Here is a 22060-nt window from a genome sequence, read left to right on the forward strand (position 1 = left end):
ACAGCATGAAGCGTATTTGTTTTCGTCGCTCTCTTCAGTTCATTTGATCGTCCTTTCTGTCGGCGGCAATTGGCTGTGCAGAGACAGCTATGGATTTTTATATTCTCTGTCAAAACGTTCTTCCTGTGGCAATTGCAGTGACAGTCATAGTGGTTAGTTTTTACTTCTGGCAAAGAAACTCGAAAGGTTCAAGCGCCACTCGGGAAATTGCTGCGTTGGGAAGCGAAAACACCGAGTGTTTGACATCTGACAAGGTAGGATAAAGATTTATCGCAGTCGCAATTTTTATAGTATTTTGGAATTGAAATAAATAACTCTGAAGATGACTTAATTTTGTCAATGTTTTTGGTTTATGTTGTAAAATGCGTCCCCTTGGCCGTATGACATTAGTCGAATCATGTTTTTCCTTGTTTTAACATGGGAAGGAACAATTTTCGTTCGTCGTTCGTGCCGCTTTTAAAAGATTAAAAGGATATGACCATTAATGGCAAGTAATGTCCTGATCTATATTGTATTTCATCTTGTCAATTGTGTATAAATATAAATATATTTCGCTAACGACGCCCTGGCGGACGAAACCGACAAATTTCCCTATGAATAGAGAAACCGAAAATATCGCTTGTCTTTCGCAAAAACAGGTGTCAATATATATTCCCCGGCAGATTTCCACCTTGTTTGTGGGTGGTAATTGTTTTAAATTATGCAAGCTCACTCTTATCTCTGTTATCTTCAACAATAATTGTGATTGACTTACTAGCCATTAATTATTAAAAACAGTTTCTAACTTGAGAAAAGTACTTAATTGGTCCTATGCATGCACATAATTCATAAATCCGAATTGGGTGAAAATATAAAGGACAATTTTAATGCCAATCACCCAGTGTGGCGAAGCAATCCCTAAATTTAGCATTTCAACCTACCATTGAAAATTGATCAAACAGAAAATGTTTCAACATAAATTTAAAGGATGAATAATAAATTATTGTATGAGCCTAACATGGACACAACAGAATGTAAGGTCATCCCCATGGGATTATATATTTTACAATAATAACAAAATGATTCATGCTGGCGACAAATGCACTCCAATTTTTTTGCAAGAATATGGGTAATAAAGATTTGTTTGTCAACACTTAGAACAGATGATATTTTTATTATATCTCTCGGATAGTTCCAGTGTTCTCACCAGGCTGTGCCCTTGCAGGATTCACGCACAAAAATTCGAAATAAGCGCACAGCAATCACGACTGTGTGCCCCAACGGGTGCAGAAATGTTTGGAAAATACTTGTTTTAAAAATAGTTCATGAATGGTTAGAATGTTTTTTCGAACCAAAAGAAAGAGGAAAATAATATAATTTTATATCTTATTAGTTTAACCAGGACATCAAACGCAGTAGTCATCTTTAATTCGCCAGAAGACTGAGGCCAGTTTGTGGTCACAATGCTGGCTCAATTCTACAAATATTTGCTTGGGGAGTCGCAACTCCAACAAAAAGGATTGACGCAGTTCTTTTCAAGGCCTTCAGTTTCGAGGTTGGAGTCACAAGAAACCGATTCTGCAAAAGTCAATCCACTTGTAGAAGACAATTCTGCTTCGCCATCGACATGTAGTAAGAAAGATCTAGGTGTATTTCAAAATGCTTGGAAGATGAAACATGGGGAGCTAGAATATTTAGAAGAAAAAAAATTGTCCCTTGGGAAAGGGCCCAACCCTTTTAGGGGATGGCCCCCAAATGTGAGGTTTATGGGACATATGATCCCTTGAGAAAAATTTCTGGTCAGAACACTAGTATGTGAGCTGTGATTGGCTAAATTAGTGGGCCGTATTCTAAAGTACAGGTGGCTAAATTTGGAATTTCAATGAAACATTCTCTTGCAAGTTTTTCGTGTCATTTTTGTTACATAAACTTGTAAAACTGTTTGAATTTTGCGAGCAACTATTTCAAACAGCCAATAAGAATTTGGTTTTTCAGATTTTGATACGCCAATATTTGTGGCAGTTGAGCCTTCCACTTGACTTAATCTAGTTTCCTTTTCAGTGCGGCTGATTTTACTAACCTTGTTTTATTGGTCCGTACTGTAAAATTACAGATCCTCATTTTTTCGCATAATTTTTGATTTATGGCCCGTCTGCTTTGTGCTTTGGCAATAAATCAGCGGGAAAAGAACTTGGTCCATAATTTTACAGTGCGGAGGAGTAAGAGGTACATGTTTCTCTCAGATAGTATGACTTGTGTGCCATAATTGGTTAGTTTGGTGAGCTGTATTCTACAGTACAGCTCACTGTCTGGTCTGCTTAATTTGAACTTAGATGCAACATTTTCTAACAAGTTTTTCATGTTGTAAATAAACTTGTCAATCAAACTATTTGAACCTTGCAAGCAACCATTTCAAAAAGCCAATAAGATTTAGTCATTTTTTGAATTTTCAAGCATGTTAATCATTTGTGGCAGCTGAATATTCCGCTTGACTTCAGCTAGTTTTCTCCTGCACTTCCAATTACCTCAGAGAGATAATTTTGATGTTTTTCTTACCTCATATTCTAGTCCATGCCATATTGGTTGTTTTTATGGCCTGCATGCATTGCACTTGGAAATATTGTAAAAGATGATTATTGGTCATAGTGATGGTAAATAAACGTATGATCATTTCTCTCGTAACATAGTCACTTGGGTTGCTGGTTATGACATTTCGACCACTTACTGCTGGTCTTCCTCAGATGATAAGGTCAACTGGTTAGGCGAAAACTGTGTGTACAATGTCATGTACTACAGTGGTCAACTGTGGTAGATGGACTTTTTCCTTATTTTTCCTTTGACTAATTTCCCAAAAGATCTTTGAAATTGTTCCCTCAGCAATTCATTGACATACCCATCTCCTGTAGTATTTCTTGATTGCTGTTATCCACTTTTCAGGAATTTCTATTCCATTATCTCTGTTGATGTTAATTAGGGTCACCGTCAGAAGTGTTATGTGGATAGCTTCAGTCACTCTTTGGGTGTACCAGTGTGAGTGTCTTATAATCAATAAACTTTGCCTAGTTCCAGAGCAGTTTGTGGTCAGTCGTATTGGCATACTCGGAAATGGAAGAGGTCTGGGTACAGGCGAGTCTTGTATCCCTCTAGTGTTCCAGTATTCTTTCCTGCATAGATCTACCTGTCCTGCCAATGTACACTTTACCACATTCACACGGCATCCTGTTGTCTTGTCTCACCCAAGTGACTTATCGGACTTGGAGATGATGCAAAGCCTTGTTGTTGTTGGCAGCTGCGAGCAGGCTCTGACACTCCTTTGACGTAAGGCAAAACTGCATCAGGAGAGAAACTTTCATACATCTTATTATTCCAATGGGAATTATAAAGTCAACTGAATCCTTTGTTAGTAATTTTAATGACAAATCACATTATTTGTCCCTCCATAATAGGACCATGATGATGAAGTAAGACTTGACGAGACCATTAAGCCTGAGAATATCCATTGCCTCACAGAGGATCAAAGACAGAGCCTGGAAAAAGAGATCGCTGAACAGCCAATAACAGAGGTCTACCAGAAGAACAAGATTAAAGAAATGAATGTAAAGGATGCCTCCAACATCCAAACATACTACAAATCTTCACGGCTTGGTATTAGTGAGATTGAAAATGAAATGACTAAGGAGGAATTGGCTCAAGAAAGAGAGTGAGTTGTCAAGATATCAAATCAGTCACTTGGTCACAAGATCTTAAAAGCATACTTTTTTCTTATTTGGCCGAAAATAAAAATGTGGCCAAAAACTGAGAAAACTGGTGATAAGTTTTGTTTAAAATGTTAAGCCATGTCTTGAAACTTGGTGCGCTACCCTCGTTTTTTGCATACAAGTAAGATTTGCTTCTTCACAGTCTCAAAGAAATTTGAAAAAAATAATTATTTGCATGGAAGGTTTTTGATCTTCCAACAGCCTGTTCATAAATAACTCAAGTTATACTATTTTCCCAATACTTCGCATCAGTTTAGAGAGTTTATTATTATATAAATACCAATGAAATAAGCGAAAACATAATTAACATAATATGTTATTTTCACATGTGAAAAGATCACTGTTGCTATGGTTACATATGAAAATCGCACTTGTCAATGCCTTTGTGAAATGATTGGTGTTTATATAATAAAATTTATTATATGGCAGCTTGGAAATACAAAATTTCTTTTCTCATGTTGAATAATATTTCATTCGCTGCACTCACTCGTGAAATATTTTTCAACACTCAAAGAGAAATTTTATATCTCCGTGCAGCCATGTAATATCCACTGTTTAATGGTGTTTTCAAAATTCCGCCCCAAAAAATTGAAATAATTTCTATTAATTATTTTAATACTTGGTCACCAAATTAGTTTTAAAGAATACATTTTTAGAAAAACTAAATTTTAGAGGGTCCTTGGGCAGTGCTAAATCGTTGCCATGGCAACAGTTAGAAATCACAGACACCCGTAAAAAATTGGTTGACAATAGTATTAGTCAAATATTAAAGCATTTTCATACTGAAAGGACCACCCCCACTGTTACCTGTTGAAAACCCTAAAATTGAGCATTCTTAATTTATTATCAATCAGATTGTAGCAGCAGGAGTACAGAGAGCTTGTCACTCTAAAAGCCCTTGATTGGCCAGTTTCTTTCGTTATTAAAGTCATTATATTAAAACATTTTTTTGTGTGTTGTGAATACTTGCAGGACACAACAAAAGCAGCTTGAGGAAATTTTCAAGCTGCTCGAGACGGACAAGGACAAGTTTGGTGTTACAACAATGGATGATCTTCAGGCACAAATGAAATTGTACTCAAGATAGTGATGAACAGGATTCTGGTTATCCTTTGGCCAGTTAAAACACTGGTGCTTAGAGATTTATATAGTTGGGAAAAATATCCCTACTCCACCAGCTCTCCTTGTGAAGTTTCCAGGTGGCTTAAAAAGGTGTTGAGGGAACTTTTTTCCTCTCATGGTAGTTGTTCTGTAAATCGAGACTCGTTACACTACAGAAAAAAAAACCGGGTCCAGACCCATTAAAACGTAGATATGGACCATCAATCCTTGCCATGTAGCTATCTGTTTGGACCCACTTTTTTGGCGTTTTGGGGCCAGAGGTGGCTATTGCCCCAGTACTGGAAAAAACTGAGTCCGCACCCCTTTTTGCAGTTCAAGGGCACTGTGTAAATGTTTCTCCACTCCAACTCAATTAAAAATCTGGTCCGGACTCTGAAAATCGGCACTGTAAACAGAATGCCAGCAAAAGGGCCTTTAAGGCCAATTTTATGATGAGCCAAACCAAATTGTTGCCTGTGTAAACAGTAAAAAAATTTGGTCTGGTCCTGGTTTTCTCTGTTGACAAAGTGTAAATATATGGCAGTTCAGAGCCTCTGTAATAGAAATCCATTAGTACATGAGTAATTCAGGTTGTCCTAATAATGGGTAACTTGCCCTATTCCTTTTATTTATTCACTGTGAACTGTAAACTCACTTTTTGTCTCTTAACCCTTTAAGCCCCGAGGGGTTCTCCATGGACGAGTAAAATTGTCTGGCGTTAGACAGAGTAAAATCTGTAAGTGCCATTTGGCACTATCGGGGCTGAAAGGGTTAACTAGAAAATACAAAGTAATTTCAAGTTAATGATGTGCAATTGAAATTTGTTGTGATTTCCAGCAATCTTGTGCTCAGGTTAATATTGACAGTTATGGGTTATTGTCCAAGCTTGTTTGGTCAAGATGGCTGGATATTGGCCAAGTTCTTTTTTGGCGTGTTCGTCTTGGTCCATAAACATGCAAAAAAAGAACTTTGCCAATATCCAGCCATCTTGAATGAACAATCTTGGTCAATAAAGGATTTATTATGTGGGATAAAACACCAAGAAATGACCATTTATCTTGCGGGACCAAGCGAGAAATCTTAAGGGGGCAAGATAGCGCCATCCTGCCTGCTCGTGTAGCCAATCACAGCGAGGGAATTGGTTCATCTTACCCACTCACAGAGCTAGTATTATAATAATGACAGTTATAAGAGGTTTTAATGATAGCCAGTTGCTCACTGATAATGATTCAAAATATTTCAGGTGGTTTTGTTTATATGGTCAAATGTACTTTCTGGTCAACTTCTGGGAATTCATCTGTGTTGATGGATAAATAGAGGGTATATAACATGGCTATGTGGGGATACAAAACTTCTCTTGACGTGTGGGAAAATATTTTTCAAGACCAATGAAATACTAAATCATTCCACTTTAACATCAAAAGGCATGACTTTTATTTTGTAACCATAGCAACAGTGATCTTTTCACATATGAAGATAACTCACATGTGAAAATATCATGTCTTCACGCGAAAGCTCGCATGGCAGTTCTTGGGTGCTTATATAATTATAATTCTTACTATAAAAGAACTGAGGGAGCCATGTAAGAAATTAGCTACGACCAAACTTTAAGAGGTTTCAGATTGAATACTAATAATTATGTGAAGTGATTTAACACTTTTCATTAATTTTTTTGCGTAACAAAGCAATTGATTATGTTGGCATTGAAACTGCAGCATTCGTTGCTGGGGTGCATGTATAAAAGAAAGACATAACAGCTACGTTAGAAGTTATCAATGTTCTTTTGATAATTATTGAAGTCGATTTTTATAGCAAAGGATTCTTCTGTTTCAATCATTTGTTCTTACACGATCACACGGAGGCCATTTTGATGTCTTAAACAAGACTTCTCTTTTATTCTCTTTTTGGTTAAAAAGCTTGGCCCATTTACCCTGTGATTAAAAATCAAAGATAAACCAATAATTATATGGTTGCTTAATTGTGGTCATGTGAGCAAATGGCACTCTGCTGTTAGCTCTCTCTTGTATTTTCAAGACACTCATTTTGAATTTTTAAAGGTGATCAACTTATTTTTACATGATTTGTCTTTGAAGTTAATTTTATCTTTGGAGATCCAAGGACATTAACGTAATTATTTGAATTCATTATTGATCTAAAGAGGATTTTCATGTATGTTTAAAGTTGCAACAAAAGTTGTAAAATTCTGCTTTGCGAATTTTGTATTTATTTATTCAAAATTAAAGCTATTGTTGAACGTTTTATGTTGTCTTGAACTGTATTTCTAACTTCCTGTTTTCCAACACTTTTATGATTAAGGCGTTCGTTGTAACTGTTATTCTTCAACCTCAGAAAAATTGACCGCTTTTGCGGAATTGTCTTTTCTTTTGCAAAGGGATATTTGATTAAACAACTCGAACACTGTTTGCAAAGAAGAGGGCATGGAGTTCCACTAATTTCACCTTCCAACTTTGTAAAACCGGTCCCGTCAATAAATTGTTACTCCAAATTATCGAAAGGAAGTAAACCCAAGGAAAAAAGATCATTTAAAATTCACTCACCTTCTTTTACAAAGCTACTTGACAAGCGCAAATTAATTGATCCAACCTCTCCTTTGATGATGATCATAAGGTAAAGTTTCACATCTCGTCTGCCTAATGTGCTTATTAGAGAGCTTTAGCAACGGCAACGAGAACGTCACAAATTTGCATAATTTATTTAGTGAGCAAAAGCAATAGCTTTGAACGCTCTGCACGTGCATCTTCATGTTTCATGCTTCAGTTTGCCGTCATCAGCAAAACGTCTACGTGAAATGACCAAATTTGGGGTTCTAGGGAGAACGTCATCGCTTGAGGATAAATTTTCATTTTCTCCCGTAAATTGAGCGCCGTTCATACTAGTTTCGTACTTGAGGGTTTGCCCCACCTTTAATGCGTTAAAAATAACGCGAATTCACATTTAACGACGACGTTATCGTTGGCCGTTGCCGTCGTCGTTGCTAAAACTCCCGATAAGGGAGCTTAATTAAGGTGGCTCGAATAGTTTCTCCTTTTTTCAAACAAATAAACATATTCTGTCCTTAGATACAGTTAGGGTGATCATTCAAGACGAAATTTGGCGAGGGTATGAATTATCCATCATAGATTTCTCACATAACATGCATTTTCCTCCTAAATAACGTTACCATGGCAACGGTATGAGGCATTTCTTTGAGCCTTAAAATCAAGATAATTTACATTGTCTTTTTTGAAAAAACTGGACGTTGAATTCTTCCCTTTCAGGGTTACCAGATGAGGTTAGAAATAATCTCTAAAATATTTGAAATTCAACAAAATCTGTTGATCAGTTGTTCAGCCCTTCGTCAGAGCGAATCCATTCGCTCTGACGAAGGGCTAACGATCAAGCCGATCTGTGTTCAGCAAGTTGTGATATTTGAGCTATTTACAATCTTAATGATTGCTTCATGTTTTTTTTTTTTAAAGAAGACACTCTTTTGGGATGCATTCAGACACCCATAATTGATTGTGGCTTGCTGAACAGCATCAAGAGCAGAAGGTAATTAAAGCTCTTCAAGCAAAAAAAGTGTTTGTGTTTATTCTTTCTTGATTGTCGTTCCCTAGGGTGGAGGGAAATACCAGATCTCGGAAGATATAAAATGCGAACAGCTTTTCGTTTGGGTCAATACACCAAATTTTGGTTGGGAGGACATTTCCATCTTTAAGTGATCGGAACAGTGTTTTTTTCTGTTCCTTGCGCGGCGTCAGTTTGTTTAGCTCGGTTGTCACATTTTAGAGTTTATAAGCATGCAACGGTGGACAATAATCAAGTCGGCAATCAAGCCTCTTGCGCAAAATATTTACTTTGACACATTTTAATCTTCCACAGAGCCCAGGACGGCTGGTCATAATTCAGAATAACATGGAAAATCTATTTATGTCATTGATGGCGATCTGTTGTTTAACTTCTGTCTGACTTCAGTTTGAAAAATCCGGAAGCTCTGTTTAGGGCCTGATTAAGATTGTTTTGTGACTACACCTGCACTATTTTTTCCCCGAATTCTCCCATGATGGAAACGCTCCATTGTAAGAAGGGGTAGTAGCTGTTAAATTGAAAGGTCTTATTTCATCTTATGACCTCTTTTCTCTCTCTTTTCTTTTTGTCATTTAATAATTAGATATGACTGCGGACTGTTTCAGATTTATTGATGCAGAATTAGCATGTGACCGCAGAGCGTAGTAACGCCTCCAAGCTTCCTAGTGATGTCAGTTTACGCATGCTCGTAAACATACTTTGTACGTGTTTTTCTGGGTCAGTGTCGTAAAATGTTTCAAGCGGAAAAACAGTTTTGGATAAGTTTGCAACTTTTACATGTAGCACAGCAAAAAAACCGAGTTTAGAAGGTTTAAGATTGTACGAAACGTTATATGAGCTATAGATTTGCGTTGATACAGGCTCCTTGTGAAAGTACAAATGTTCCATAGTCGATCCGCAAGTGTTGGTGAACTCCATGGAGGTCACAGTGCTCGTGAAGGCAACGATGAGGACGAGGCGTTGGAGAGGTCCAAAAGCTCCCGACAATTTATGACGAAGAGAAAGAGTTTTAGATTTGGCTCAGGGGACTTTGTTGGAGGAAGAAAGTTGGTGCGGAGACCGTCCATGAAATCGTTTTCAAATATAGTCCAAAGACTGATTCGAGTATCGTCGGTCAAATTTCACACGAACTCGGCCTACTCGACCTCCTCGATCGGTACAATCGAAGAAAACGCTTCGTACAAGAAAAAAAGTATCGACACCAGCGAAGAAATTTCTTCCAGGATCCAGAGAAGTAGATCGGTAGAGGTTCTTAATGTATCTGGTCTGAAAAATCATGGAAATACTTGCTTTATGAACTCTATTATCCAATGCCTCGCTCACACTGACTTGCTTGCCGAGTATTTCGTCATGGATCAGTATAAACAAGACTTAAAACTTCGCAAAGGCCAAACAAAGAAGTTTGGAACTCGCGGAGAAGTGACGGAAAGGCTAGCGCTTTTGCTCAAGAGCTTATGGTCGAGTCAGTACAGTTCTCAAATTAGCAGCGATTTCAAGTGGATCGTGGGAAAATATGGCGTTCAGTACCGTGGATACTCTCAGCACGATGCACAAGAATTTTTCCTTTGGCTGTTGGACAAGATTCACGAGGATTTGAACCGAGCAACTAAGCGAAAATACAAAGCAAACAAGGTAAGCTAGTAGACACCTTACAAGAGTGCTGATCAAATTACTTTCTCGAGTGTCATGCAATACGAACAATTTTTTTGATTTTAACACAAGCATGTTTTTCTTTTTACTAGTTCATTGTTTTATCAATTTGTAGCAAGTTCATTGATATGGCATTTTAGTCAGACTAAATCTCGACGTTTTGACCTTTGCCTTTGGTTGCGTTTACGAAGTACACGAAATTCGCTTGAAGAAGTTTCGAGTCTTTGTAGTTATATTTATCGCGCGTCATCCATTCATGCGCCTCTCGAACCAACACATCTTTAATTTTATCCTTTCCTCTGAAGTACAGTTGGATGAGCTGTTTAATTAATATTCTAGTTCCTGTGCTTTCTGTACAACTGGAAAGAGGATGTTCAACTAAGCTTAATAGCTTAATTTGATCAACCAGAATTTATTTTATTTCGGTCGATATTAGGCAAGAATTTTTGGCGAGGAAATTTCGTAAACAGTTCGTCCCATCATTGTTTGCAACTGGAGTTCCCAAAAATATTTTTCTGTTGTCATTCATGTCAAGTGCAGAGTTTGTGCTTTTAACCATCTGAACGGAAGCACAAAGAATTCAAAATATCTTAATTCAGTTTTGTTTGTCACAGGGAATGGCTCAAAATGAGATGTTAAGCGAAGCGTGATATTCCTTTGTTTTTCATGCTGGGTAATAAATGGCCTGCGGCTTTATCTAAGGAAATTGGCCCAGTTAGCCCTTATTCCTTTGTTAGCGACAAAAAATTTATCAGTACTTTTAGCTATTTAAGTACGTATATTAAAATGACTGATTGAAACTTATAGATCTAGCCCGTGCTTTAGTTGTACAGTGGTTAGTTTTACAGTGTAAAAATTATATATCTCACAATTCTGTCCTACTCCTTTTGTGATATGTGATTTTGTTAGATTTTTTGCCTATTTTATGCTATTTATTCTCTCATCCATAAACTGAAGAATACAAGAACTTTTATTTTAATAATGATTTATTAGTTTCAACTTCTATCTGATTCAAGGCAAGCTGAAAGATCAGGTGGTCAAAGTTGATCACCTGGGCATGAAATCTAATTGTACCCAAGATGACCATGCAGGGGTGTTATTGAGCCCTGTGGTGTAATTGAGACTAAAAGCTGTTCTGATTGTTTTCTAAAACCTGCTTTGGCTTGTTTCATCAACATGGTGCTATCTTTTTCACTTTATACCATTTTTATTTCAGGAAACCCTTGGCAAATCAGATGACATAATCGCTTTTGAAGCTCTCTCCAATCATTCTCGCTGTAACGACAGTTTTGTGCTGGATTTGTTCCAGGCACAGTACCGCTCATCACTTAAATGCCCCAAATGTAATCAACAGTCCAACACTTTTGATCCATTTTTATGTCTCTCTCTGCCTGTTCCCCAAAGAGAAACAAGGTCGATCTTCGTCACCACAGTGTTTGTAAATTCATCAAGAGTGCCGCTTCGCATTGGTGTTACAGTGCCTCTAAATGGCACCATTGCTGACCTGCGTGATGTGGTTTCAGACATGACAGGAATCAAGAAGGATTTGTTGATTCTCACAGAACTTTACCATGATGGTTTTAATAGAACTTTTAACGATAAACAGATGCTGAATGTGATTCATGAAGGGGATAATATTTATGCTTTTGAAGCACCAAGTGGACTTTTCCCTGAGATGGATTCTCAAGACGATCAGGTCCCTGTTATGACAGATGGCACAGATGTTCCAATTCAAGACACAACTGTGATTCTTGTAGCAAACTGCCAGAGTCAAGGGAAGAATGGATATCATAAACGGTGAGACTTATATTGAGATCTTGCAGAAGACAATGGTCATGGATAAAAATCTGAGCCTAACTATTCTGTGGTCTTAGCATCCATTTTGTGTGACGGGCCCAATCATGGCAACCCAATGAAGGTCTTTTTTTAAAGCCAGGTTAATTTGACTGTACTTGAGAAAGGACCAGTGGTTAACTTTGCAAGGTCAGGTGTAAGCATTGTTCAGATTAGCAGAACTGAAAAAAATTATTGTGTAGCCATGGTAAGGACTACTGTGCACAAAAGTCAGTTGGCTTGCATTTGTCAACTAGTTAACCCTCCTAGAAGCTCCACCGTGCACCGGTGGCTCAGTTGGTTGAGCATCTTGCTCGCACGCGGGAGGTCGGGGCTGGCCAGATCAACACTCAGGATCTTAAAATAACTGAGGAGAAAGTGCTGCCTTTGTAATTTCATCCACAAATGGTTTAACTTTCAAGTTTTCTCGGATAAGGACTGTAAACCTTAAGCCCTGTCTCTCAACATCTTCCATGTTCATAAGTTCCCTGTGGGACGTTTAAGAACCCACACACTATTCTAGAAGAGTAGGGGATGAAGTCCCTGTTGTTGTGGCTGTCCTGTTCTCTCCAGCAGAAGTGGCTGGCTTGGCAGTGATGTCTCTAAAAGGGCTTGTGGTGTATGAGGCCACCTAAGCTGAAACAGCCACAAGTCAAAAAGGGACTTTGCTGAGTGCTGGAATATGTAGATGTAGATGTAGAAGTAATCTTTAGAACATTGCCTTGGCACAGGTATATCTCATTTTCCATGTTTGAAGCTGAACTTGTTACCTTTTGTCCTTTTTCAGATTTGGTCTTCCTTTCATTGTCCGAGTTCTAAGGGAATTGAGCTACAATGAACTGCAAACAGCTCTCTTGAAAGCTATGTCAAGAATCCTAAATGAGAGCTATTCATCAGAGGTAAGGGTTTGTAATGGACATTTTCAAAAGGCCAATACAATATAACATTTAACTAAAAGGCAGGTGTTACTTTAGGGAGCAGGGCTGTTGCAGAAGTTACAGCACTGACAGCAGAGGGTTCAGGGTTTGATTTTGTTTTTGTGAACTTGTTGCTTCTCTAGTCTGCATTAACCCTTTCACTCCTCTGGGGTTCCCCATCGATGAGTAAAGTCATCTGGCATTAGACAGAGTAAAATTTTTAAGTCTCAGTGGCCCTTACATGAGTGAAAGGGTTAATTAATTAAGGACAGTGCCTACTATTGTTATTGCGCATACTATTGCAGGATGAGGTGATTTATTGATGTGCAGAGAGTATTGAACCAACAGGATCAGTGACCACACGGCACGCTTGTCAACTAATGGGTCTGAACTTGTGGGTCACTATCAAATCACAGCTGCATGTTTCCATTACATTTTATTACCATTTACCTTAAGATTTATTACACCCTTTTGGTACTGTAGTTCTTTGCAGTTGTAAGTAGCTCTTACTGATGTGCCACATGTAATCTTTGACATATTAGGCTATACGGAAGCAAGGTTTGATGTTTCGACTGCGTGTGCTGTTTGGCCTGCCAGGGAAGAGTGCACTTTCTCCTGAAGTGAATCACCCTTTGTATCAGACTACTGTTGACAAGTAAGGACTGTCTTTTGAGGAAGCCTGCAACAAAAATTAAAAGCATTTTTTTATGTCCACAATGCAAGTTAACATTTCCTTTAGTGAAGGTTAGGGTTCCTGAAAACAGCAAGGGAAGAAAAAAATCTCTGGCATTTAATTACAAGCTTCGTTAGTGGTAATCAATCTTAACTACCATGCCAACTTGCAGAATTTGCGATAATATTTACTGCTACAATAGTTTACAGGGTGATTTTTACACAGACCAGAATGTACAGACTGGTATGAATCCAGCCAGGCTGCAGAGTGCTTGACATACCCTACTCTAAATTGAGATTTACAGAAAGATGGTTTAAAAGTTGAAAGACTAGTCAAATGGATTATGGTACTTAGAATTTTTCCCATGTTGCAAATCTCTCTCTCTCTTTTTTGCTTTGCCATATTTTGTAGGGCACTGACGTCTTGTGGGACGGGTTGTGGTCCGCAGCATATCAAGGTGATCGCTGAATGGGAGCCAGAGACAAGAGTGAGGTAAACCTTCCTCGTCGTCGTCATCGTCATCGTCGTCGTCATCGTCATCGTCATCTTCATTACCAGTCATCAGCAATATCATTTTTAGACGTGATGCTCATAAACAGAAGGAAAATTAAGCTCAGCAGTTATAAGATATCTGAAATACTACACCTGTTACAGGTTTCTTTTCTCCTCACTTCTCTTTAGATTTGTTAAGTCCAGTGTTTTACAAGAGCGACCTGAGGAACACTGCACCGTGCGTGAAGTGGAATCTTTCCACAACAGTGCACATCACGTTGAACTGGAGGACTGCTTTACTTTGTACACAAAAGATGAGAGGGTAATGAGGCAGAGTGAAAAAGTGAAAACATCCTAACCCCCCCCCCCCCCCCCAGAAAAACTGTTGTTTTTTTACCATACCCCCCAAAAACTGTTGTTTCTTGAATTTTTAAGTATGTGTTCAGTGGTTTTCATATCATCAAGGAATGCATACTTTTCTTGTACTTGGACCAACCATAATTTGGAAGCGAAATGGTAACATTGATGTTACCTTGGAGTGATGAGTTTTGTACGTGTTTTTTTTTAGTTGGGCTCTGAAGATGCTTGGCTTTGCCCGAGGTGTAAGAAGCGTCAGCAAGGCACAGTCAAGAGACTCAGCCTTTGGACTCTACCTGAGGTTCTGGTAGTTCACCTCAAGAGATTCAGACAGGTAATTTAGAAAATATATTTTTTTTAGTTTCACCACTCAGGGGGCGAGGACCACAACAGAGCAAAGCTCCAATGACCATTGATAGTGTGCCCTTTACAAGGGCAGACAGCGACACAGGGAACTCTGTGACCTACTCTTTGCGAATACTGGCTGAATTTTTTAAGAACTGATTTACATGGTGTGATTTTTGTTGCATGTGACAAGCTTACGACATGCCTACCACTCATTTACGATTGTTGTGTACATCAGAAAAAAAATTCGTAGCATTCTAACACCTGTTTTTCTTTCGAGAGCTTGTCGCATGCACCAAAAATCTAACCGTGTAGAGCGGCCCTAAATTGTTCCACAGAATTTACTGACAAGGGTTAAGAGTTCAGGGACCTATGGTTTTTAGTCCTCACCTTAGAAGACTTGAAAAGTTTTGCACATGAAATTACAAAGAGAGCTCTTTCCCCTCTTGTTCCAAACAGGGTTTGAATCCATGACTGTGTAGTCTAATGCTCAACCAACTGGGCCAACGAGTCAGTGGCAATCAATAATGCAATCTATTCGAATCAATCAATCAATCGATGAATCCATCCATCCGTCTGGCAATAATGCAATCCGTGTGAACGAATCAATCAATTAATCAAACAATCATGCAATCTATGTAAACCAATCAATTAATCAATCCATCCATTCATCCATCAGTCAATAATGCGATCTGTGTGAACGAATCAATCAATCAATCAAACAATCATGCAATCTATGTAAACCAATCAATTAATCAATCCATCCATTCATCCATCAGTCAATAATGCAATCTGTGTGAACGAATCAATCAATCAATCAATCAAACAATCATGCAATCTATGTAAACCAATCAATTAATCAATCCATCCATTCATCCATCAGTCAATAATGCAATCTGTGTGAACGAATCAATCAATCAAAGAATCATGCAATCTATGTAAACCAATCAATCAATCAATCAGTCAATTAAGATATTGAGCACAGTAATCGTATCAACAGCACTGGTTTTCACGTGAGCGGTGTTGATAACTACAACCAGATCTATGCTCAGTGATTCTTAAACTAAAGACCTTTTTTTTTCTCCCTTTAGACCTCTGCTGGCCGTACAAAACTCCACACATTAGTGGACTTTCCTCTTACGGGCTTAGACATGAACAGTCATCTTGAGCCACGCCCTAAAAAAACAACTCCAGACACCCACACGCTGGGGTGGGGTACCTGGAGGCGGCAGCGCGCAAGCTCGGTGACAGGCATGGATGAAAACTTGTACGACCTTTACGCAGTGTGCAATCACACCGGTGGGATGTCAGGGGGTCACTATACGGCATACTGTAAGAACCCTGTGGATGGCACTTGGTATTTGTTCGATGACATGCGAGTTGAAAGGATAAGCGAGCATCAAATCGTCACCAAGGCAGCTTATCTTTTGTTTTATGCACGACGTAACGTTGGCTCGTCGTCCGGATCGGAATCCTCCGCTTGTTCCGATCACTGGGCGTGGCGAATGCCGAAATTTTCGTATCAATCTGTGTACAGCTCCGGGGACGAGCTCAGTGGTAAAGGCCAGAACAGAAATGGTAAGAACACGGTTTGATGATTCGTTGTCCATGGTACTGTTCATTAAAGGGGCTAGGTCACGCTATTTTTGGTAATTTTGCTTAATTTTGTTAATTATGAGCTCTAAACGTCAAATTGGCGGAGCAAGAGTCTTTCATTTGCAAAATCACGGCCACACAACAACTGAGAATGATTTTCTAGCTGTGTAAATGACATTTTGATACAGACTGATATAAATTTGAAAAAAGGTGGGCCGACGTTTTTCAAATTTACCCAAATTCAATCCATTTCAATCCTCTCCAATTTTTTCCATCCATGTCCCTTCTTGGCTTCCCTGTGTTTTGTTAGAGTCATTCTATAGTTTTGAACAGTTATTTTGATATTTTAGTTAATTCTATGACCATTGATCAGTGCTGAAATTGCCTAAAATTGCGTGACCTAGCCCCTTTAAGTTGGTTGAAATTGTCGCAATTGTGTGGACACAGTATCGGATCAGTGACGCACTGACGATATCAGCCACGTTTTGAGCCATAGACGATAACCGGAACTGAACATTTCGCATGCCAGGACAGTTGATTTTCAAACTAGTCGTGCCTAATAGAGAAAAGATATTCAACAATATAAATGTGGCTGTGTGAGTGCAAGTTAAAAGGGAAAATAGCTCACTTCCGTTTGCCGTCCGTGACCCCAAAACTTCGCTTGCTTAAGGAACTCACTGTATCCAGATTTTTGTTTTTCAAACTTGGCACAATTGATATTAATACACAGGACATTTAAAAAAATCTAACAAAAAGATGGGATCACCTTGCTTGTTTTCGCTCTGTATGTCCTTTATTGTAAGTGTTTCTTGGAGACTCCAGGCGACCGATTTTCGGGCGGACGAGAAAACGAAGGCCACGTGGCCATCCTTTTGTGGCATTCTTGCACTCTCCCTTCTCCTTCACCTTCCTGCATCCGCATCCAAGCTACAAAGATACAGTGAGTTCCACATTAAAGATTTCGTAACCCAACTTACGGCTGTCTCTTTTGTGATTGCTCGGAAGCCCCTGCAGCTAATCCAGCTGGGTCAACCGCATGATGGGGGAGGGGGACCACAACGCCGTACCCTACTCCTCGCGAGTGGGTTCTTTCACACAACAAAAGCTGTGAGACGGGCTATACACCTTATTCCAAAATGGCCGCCATTTTGGTTTTTTATTTTATTTTATTGAAATTAGACCTTGATCCCCGTTCAAGGCAAAATATTCTTTTGAATTTTCAGCTCAAGAACGAGGGATCAAGGGCTAATTTGAATAAAAACAAAACAAGTTACTTAACATGCGGGTTTTCTTCTGGTCTTTCAGACAGATCAACAAGTTCGCCATACAATGCTTTACCACGGATGCATGACCAGAACACAGCCAAGAGTAGAATGAACAGCAGAGAAAATGTTATGACCGAATCGTGCGTCTAAAGTGCAGGTGTCTCCGCTGGAGGATGTCTTGAAAATTGGTCATCGTCAATTGCGCCCTCAGTGACTGTCTCAGTGGAAATTCTTTGGTCAACTTTGAACAGTCCAGAATAACAGTTGAAGCTTGGGTGGAAGGTCGTTTTGCTGCTTGAGTGGTGAAATTTGATGATATTTTTGGTTTTGTTTCTACACTACCCTTAAGACTGAAAAGTTATTCGTCGCTTTGTCAATTAACCAGGACAAATACCTCAAGCTCCCATTTGACGAAAGTCCCGAAAACGTTTCGGGCCCGAAAAGCCATTTACGGAACTGCCTGATTCGTTTGTTTTGATAGGCTCATCTTTTGATGTGCTTTCAAGATAACAAAAATCAAAATCATCGTGAAGTTTGTGTGACTTAAAACCTCTCCGTTCACAAGACACGTAGGGAATTGTGAGACCCGAAAGTTTCGGGACTTTCGAGAAAAACGCACCTCCGCTGCGAGCGTCTTTTGCGCGCTTAGAGCTTGCCACAGGCACACCAGTTTGCAGTGAGTTCTGACTGGTTTATTCGAGATCGATATAAATTAAACAATAGTGTTCAAAATGTATCTCAGTCATCTGTGGAAGAAAGCGGTATAATAGGCAATTTCTATGCTATTTTGCACGAAAGGGTTTTTAAATTTACTGCGAACCTCATGGTAACGTCTTTCATAGTTTCCGTTGGTGGAGTTTACTTGAAAATCAGATATTGGAAGCGGAAGATCATTGCACTTTGACATGTTTTTTCAGGCGATGATCTTTCGCCCCGGGCAAGCGCCTTCAATCGTTGGAAGTAATTGATACGTTTAGTAAAACTAATGTTTGCACGTGGCCTCGTCCTGGAAAGGAGGCTGAGGTGACTTGGTAATAGTCAATCGTAAACATACCGTTACCGAACCGTTACTATGTTTTTGTCGTTACAGTTTTGAGAACAATAAACCTGTCCAAAATTATGGAAACTCTTCCTCAAAACACCCACCTCGTGACATACAAGGAGAAAAAAGAATATCGGATTTACACTCGCTGCACATGCATTTACGTTTCAAAGCATTTCTTTGCCATCGCAACAACGTGAAGATAGCCCTGGTGGGCTCCCCAGCACAGATACAAAGGAGTCTATTTGTAGAATACCCCTTTCCGCAAAAATTAGTTGTCATGTCCCTAAAAAACATGGCAGAGGCAGTCATACGGGGCATGGCTACATCTGATTTGTTAAAGTGGCGGCCTTTTGTTTTCGCCCGTTAAGTGTTTCTGGGCCAAGACCGTATTCACTCTTTGAAATTATTTTAAAAACGCGGTTTTGTTTTGTGGCCACGAATTCCTGGGAGGGTGTGGTGTTTGTGATAGAAAGAGAAAAAAATCGTTGTTAAAGACGAAAAGACAGTAGTCTTTGCGTTATTTTCCCGAATAATTTCGGACAGATTTTTTTGGTTCTAAGTTTGTTACGTAAGTCTACGGTTAATCTTGATTAATTTTATAACGAGATGCTTCCGTGAAGCATACACTGGGTTGCCTGGTTGACAATCACATTTCCTTTATTGGCTAAACAGATCGAACTCCCTAGTTCTAGTTATAGTCAACCTCGTCCCCAGGGCTTTTCATCACCGTCCTACTCGTTGCGCGAAAGTTCGTTCGGCAATTTCACCGAGAACGAATTCTCGCGCCAACTTGATTTGGGGGCAAGGTTTAAAAACGAAGATGCACTATAAAGGGGCTTGTTTCACGCTCACCCTGCGAGCAGAGACTTTTTAAAACTCATCAGAGGGCTGTGCAGAAATCGTGTCCCAAGTTTCTGGGTTAGTCAAACCGGTTTCGGCAGCGCGCGCATCAAATTTTCGAGCCTTCAGTACGGAAATCAATATGGCGTCTAGGAGTGCGATCGAGACTTGGCCTGGGTTTGAAACTGTCTCCAAGCAACGGTTTTCGCATATTCAATAAAGAGTTTACACGATTTCTGCAGTCCTTTCTTTCTCGTGGAGTTAAGAAAGGTTCTGCTGGCAGGGTGCTCCACGCTCTGCTTTTGTTCGAATCCATTCAAGCACGACTGGTAATCCAAGATGGCGATCAACAAACAGCGACAACGACACGGAACCCTTATAAGAGAGATTTCCAGGGCGCAAACAATGACTGGGGATTTTAAAACAAGAACGACAGATAACATCTTCTAAACTACTACGGACATATTCCCGTTGGGAACTTTATCATTGCGTCCACGGTTGATTGACAGATTATCGCATGTCCTTGGGTACCGCTCCTTTTATAGTGCGTATTCGTGTTGAAGAAAAAGTATTAAAATTTCTACAACGAATAGAAGCACATTGAGCCCAAACGTATTAGTATTAGAGGTAATACTAAGTTCAAGTTAACATTGTTGACATAACCAATTGGCGACCCGTAGCGGGTACTTCATTGTATATAATTTTCGAGCCAACGCAAAATGAATAGGTCATTTACGAGTTCATGTCTGCCGCCTCTTCAAAGCGAGTCGAATTGCGTAGTTTTTCATATATATAGAACTAATTACCATCATAAAAACTTCGCACTGAGACTCGCTTGGAAGAGGAGGCAGACATGAACTCGGAAATAGCTGCATTTTGGTAAAATTTGAAGGCTCAGAACGCCAGGTATAATTTATTCAAAAAGCTACTTTTCAGCTGTGGATATAATTTTGACCTAATAAAAACTGTTTCAGATGAGAAATTTTCTATTGAAATAGCTTGTGGTGACAAATATTCATAAGCCTCATGCTTGCGCCTCTATGCTTTTCAATCTGTGGCATTCACCAATACACACTAAAACAAAATGGCTTTTGAGTCATCAGATCGTTTTCAGAAGACTCCGTTTTCACCAATCCACTTTAGTGGGAGATGTACTGATTACAAAAAAAAAGAAAATCGTTGGTGGAAACACCACACTATATACCAACAAAACCTGGAAAGAAAATGAAAACAAATTTCCGTAACGTTTGCGAAGCGTTATCTCATCTAAACACAGTTAGAGGCTTTATTTGGGTCAGTAACGGTTAAGTCAAGAAAAAGACGAGAATCTAGTTGATGGAGAAGACCCCAGACCCCCCTCAGAAGGGGACGCGGTCGGTGATTCCATGTCCAGACGAAGGCCTTGTGGGTAATGGAAAGCTGGAACGTGGCCGCTGCTGCATAAAGTAATGATCTGCGATGGCGTCCGAAAGCTCGAAGTACGACGTTTTTTCAAACTCAGAGGAGCTGGAAGCGGTTTAAATCGCTTTTCTATTTTAAGGTCATTTAAGGCTACTATTTTCCAGGCACAGATTCCTTGGTGACTAATGTTGAAAGTCAAGTCAAACAACCTTTGAAAATTCCTATCGAAGTGCAATTATATTCAGCTTCCAGCGAACGGCGGGTATACTATCTAATCCACAACAGCACGTTTAGTGAAAGTTGGAGTATGCAGTAGAGTCAATGGATGCTTTCGTTGTTCTTGCAATCTGATAACGAGCAAGCAGGAGCACCGCAATACGAAGTAACACCAGCTTTTTCATATGGTGTCCACCTTTCTACACGAAAGCGCTCAACAATTAGTTTCAATCATTTCCAACCACATTCCGGTATGTCATCCTTTCCAAAAACATAAACTGTTTTGACATAATCGTACTGGTGGGTTTTCAAAAGTTCCCAAAAGTTCTTGTCCATTGTTTCCACAATGGACAAGGGCGTGGTATTAGTTTTACTGTCTTCCCCACTTTTCCCTTGTCGTGTTTCTTTAAATTTCAACTCTGTACTCTACGTACATTGACCGAAACTACATTTAAAAAAAGGTTTTAAAGGTAACCAAGTGCTTTTTCAAAACCGAGCGATGTGTTCTGAAGTTCCAGTTCCACACCAACGCGAATAAAAATCTCACGGCGGTTTTCATCTCGGCGAAAACGAAAGAAAATATTTTTCATCTTCAAAAGCGGTTCCTACGTACCGCTTTCACCGATCCACACCTCGGCACTCGAAAACGATGAGGGTCCGTTTTCGCCTGTCAATGCCAAGACTTTTAGCGTTTTCAAAGCGCTGAATTTTGAGAAGTTCCCAGTTATGAAACCGTTTTCAAAGTCTCCGTCGTCATTTTCAATTATTTTACAGTGGCTATTGAAAACAGTATATACGCAAAACGCTTGGATGAAAACACAAATTGCTTTGTTTTCGCCGAGATCAACACGGAGAATTTCGTTATTGAATGTTGATGTGGCCGCACTTTCTTCTCCTTTGCATTTTCATTTCTTTTTTTTTTTTAATTAATTCTTAGATTTAATTTCCACTTAATTTCGTATTCAGATTTCCTGCGCGTCATCACGTTGGATTTTATGGCTCTT

The 22060-nt window shown here is 39.3% G+C and overlaps 2 protein-coding genes across 2 annotated transcripts in view; both read left to right on the top strand.

Annotated features, from left to right (window-relative positions):
* Window positions 1-7097, top strand: part of LOC137970354 (matrix-remodeling-associated protein 7-like) — a 7117-nt gene extending 20 nt beyond the window's left edge. The window contains exons 1-3 of the mRNA XM_068816877.1: window positions 1-254; window positions 3426-3679; window positions 4710-7097. The exon at window positions 1-254 is cut by the window's left edge and continues 20 nt beyond it. Coding sequence (XP_068672978.1) covers window positions 90-254; window positions 3426-3679; window positions 4710-4824 — 534 coding nt within the window. The 5' untranslated portion in view covers window positions 1-89 and the 3' untranslated portion in view covers window positions 4825-7097. The remainder of the gene's footprint in view (window positions 255-3425; window positions 3680-4709) is intronic.
* A 2011-nt stretch (window positions 7098-9108) lies between these two features.
* On the top strand, window positions 9109-20418 carry LOC137971963 (ubiquitin carboxyl-terminal hydrolase 31-like). The gene is made up of 9 exons (XM_068818713.1): window positions 9109-10058; window positions 11293-11873; window positions 12697-12808; window positions 13369-13481; window positions 13911-13991; window positions 14181-14313; window positions 14560-14682; window positions 15785-16271; window positions 17595-20418. Exons 1-9 carry the CDS (start codon window positions 9306-9308, stop codon window positions 17702-17704), a joined length of 2493 nt encoding a protein of 830 aa, XP_068674814.1. The 5' UTR covers window positions 9109-9305; the 3' UTR covers window positions 17705-20418.
* Window positions 20419-22060: the final 1642 nt, after the last annotated feature.

This window comes from Montipora foliosa, chromosome 9 (genome assembly GCF_036669935.1).
Source record: "Montipora foliosa isolate CH-2021 chromosome 9, ASM3666993v2, whole genome shotgun sequence".
NCBI lineage: Eukaryota > Metazoa > Cnidaria > Anthozoa > Scleractinia > Acroporidae > Montipora > Montipora foliosa.

Bases quoted from the DNA above. Each gene is read 5' to 3' on its own strand.
- LOC137971963 (XM_068818713.1), top strand. From the start codon at position 9,306: ATGTTCCATAGTCGATCCGCAAGTGTTGGTGAACTCCATGGAGGTCAC. The intron at 14,683-15,784 runs GTAATTTAGAAA...TTCTCCCTTTAG, and splicing joins ACCTCAAGAGATTCAGACAG to ACCTCTGCTGGCCGTACAAA. The intron at 16,272-17,594 runs GTAAGAACACGG...CTGGTCTTTCAG, and splicing joins TAAAGGCCAGAACAGAAATG to ACAGATCAACAAGTTCGCCA.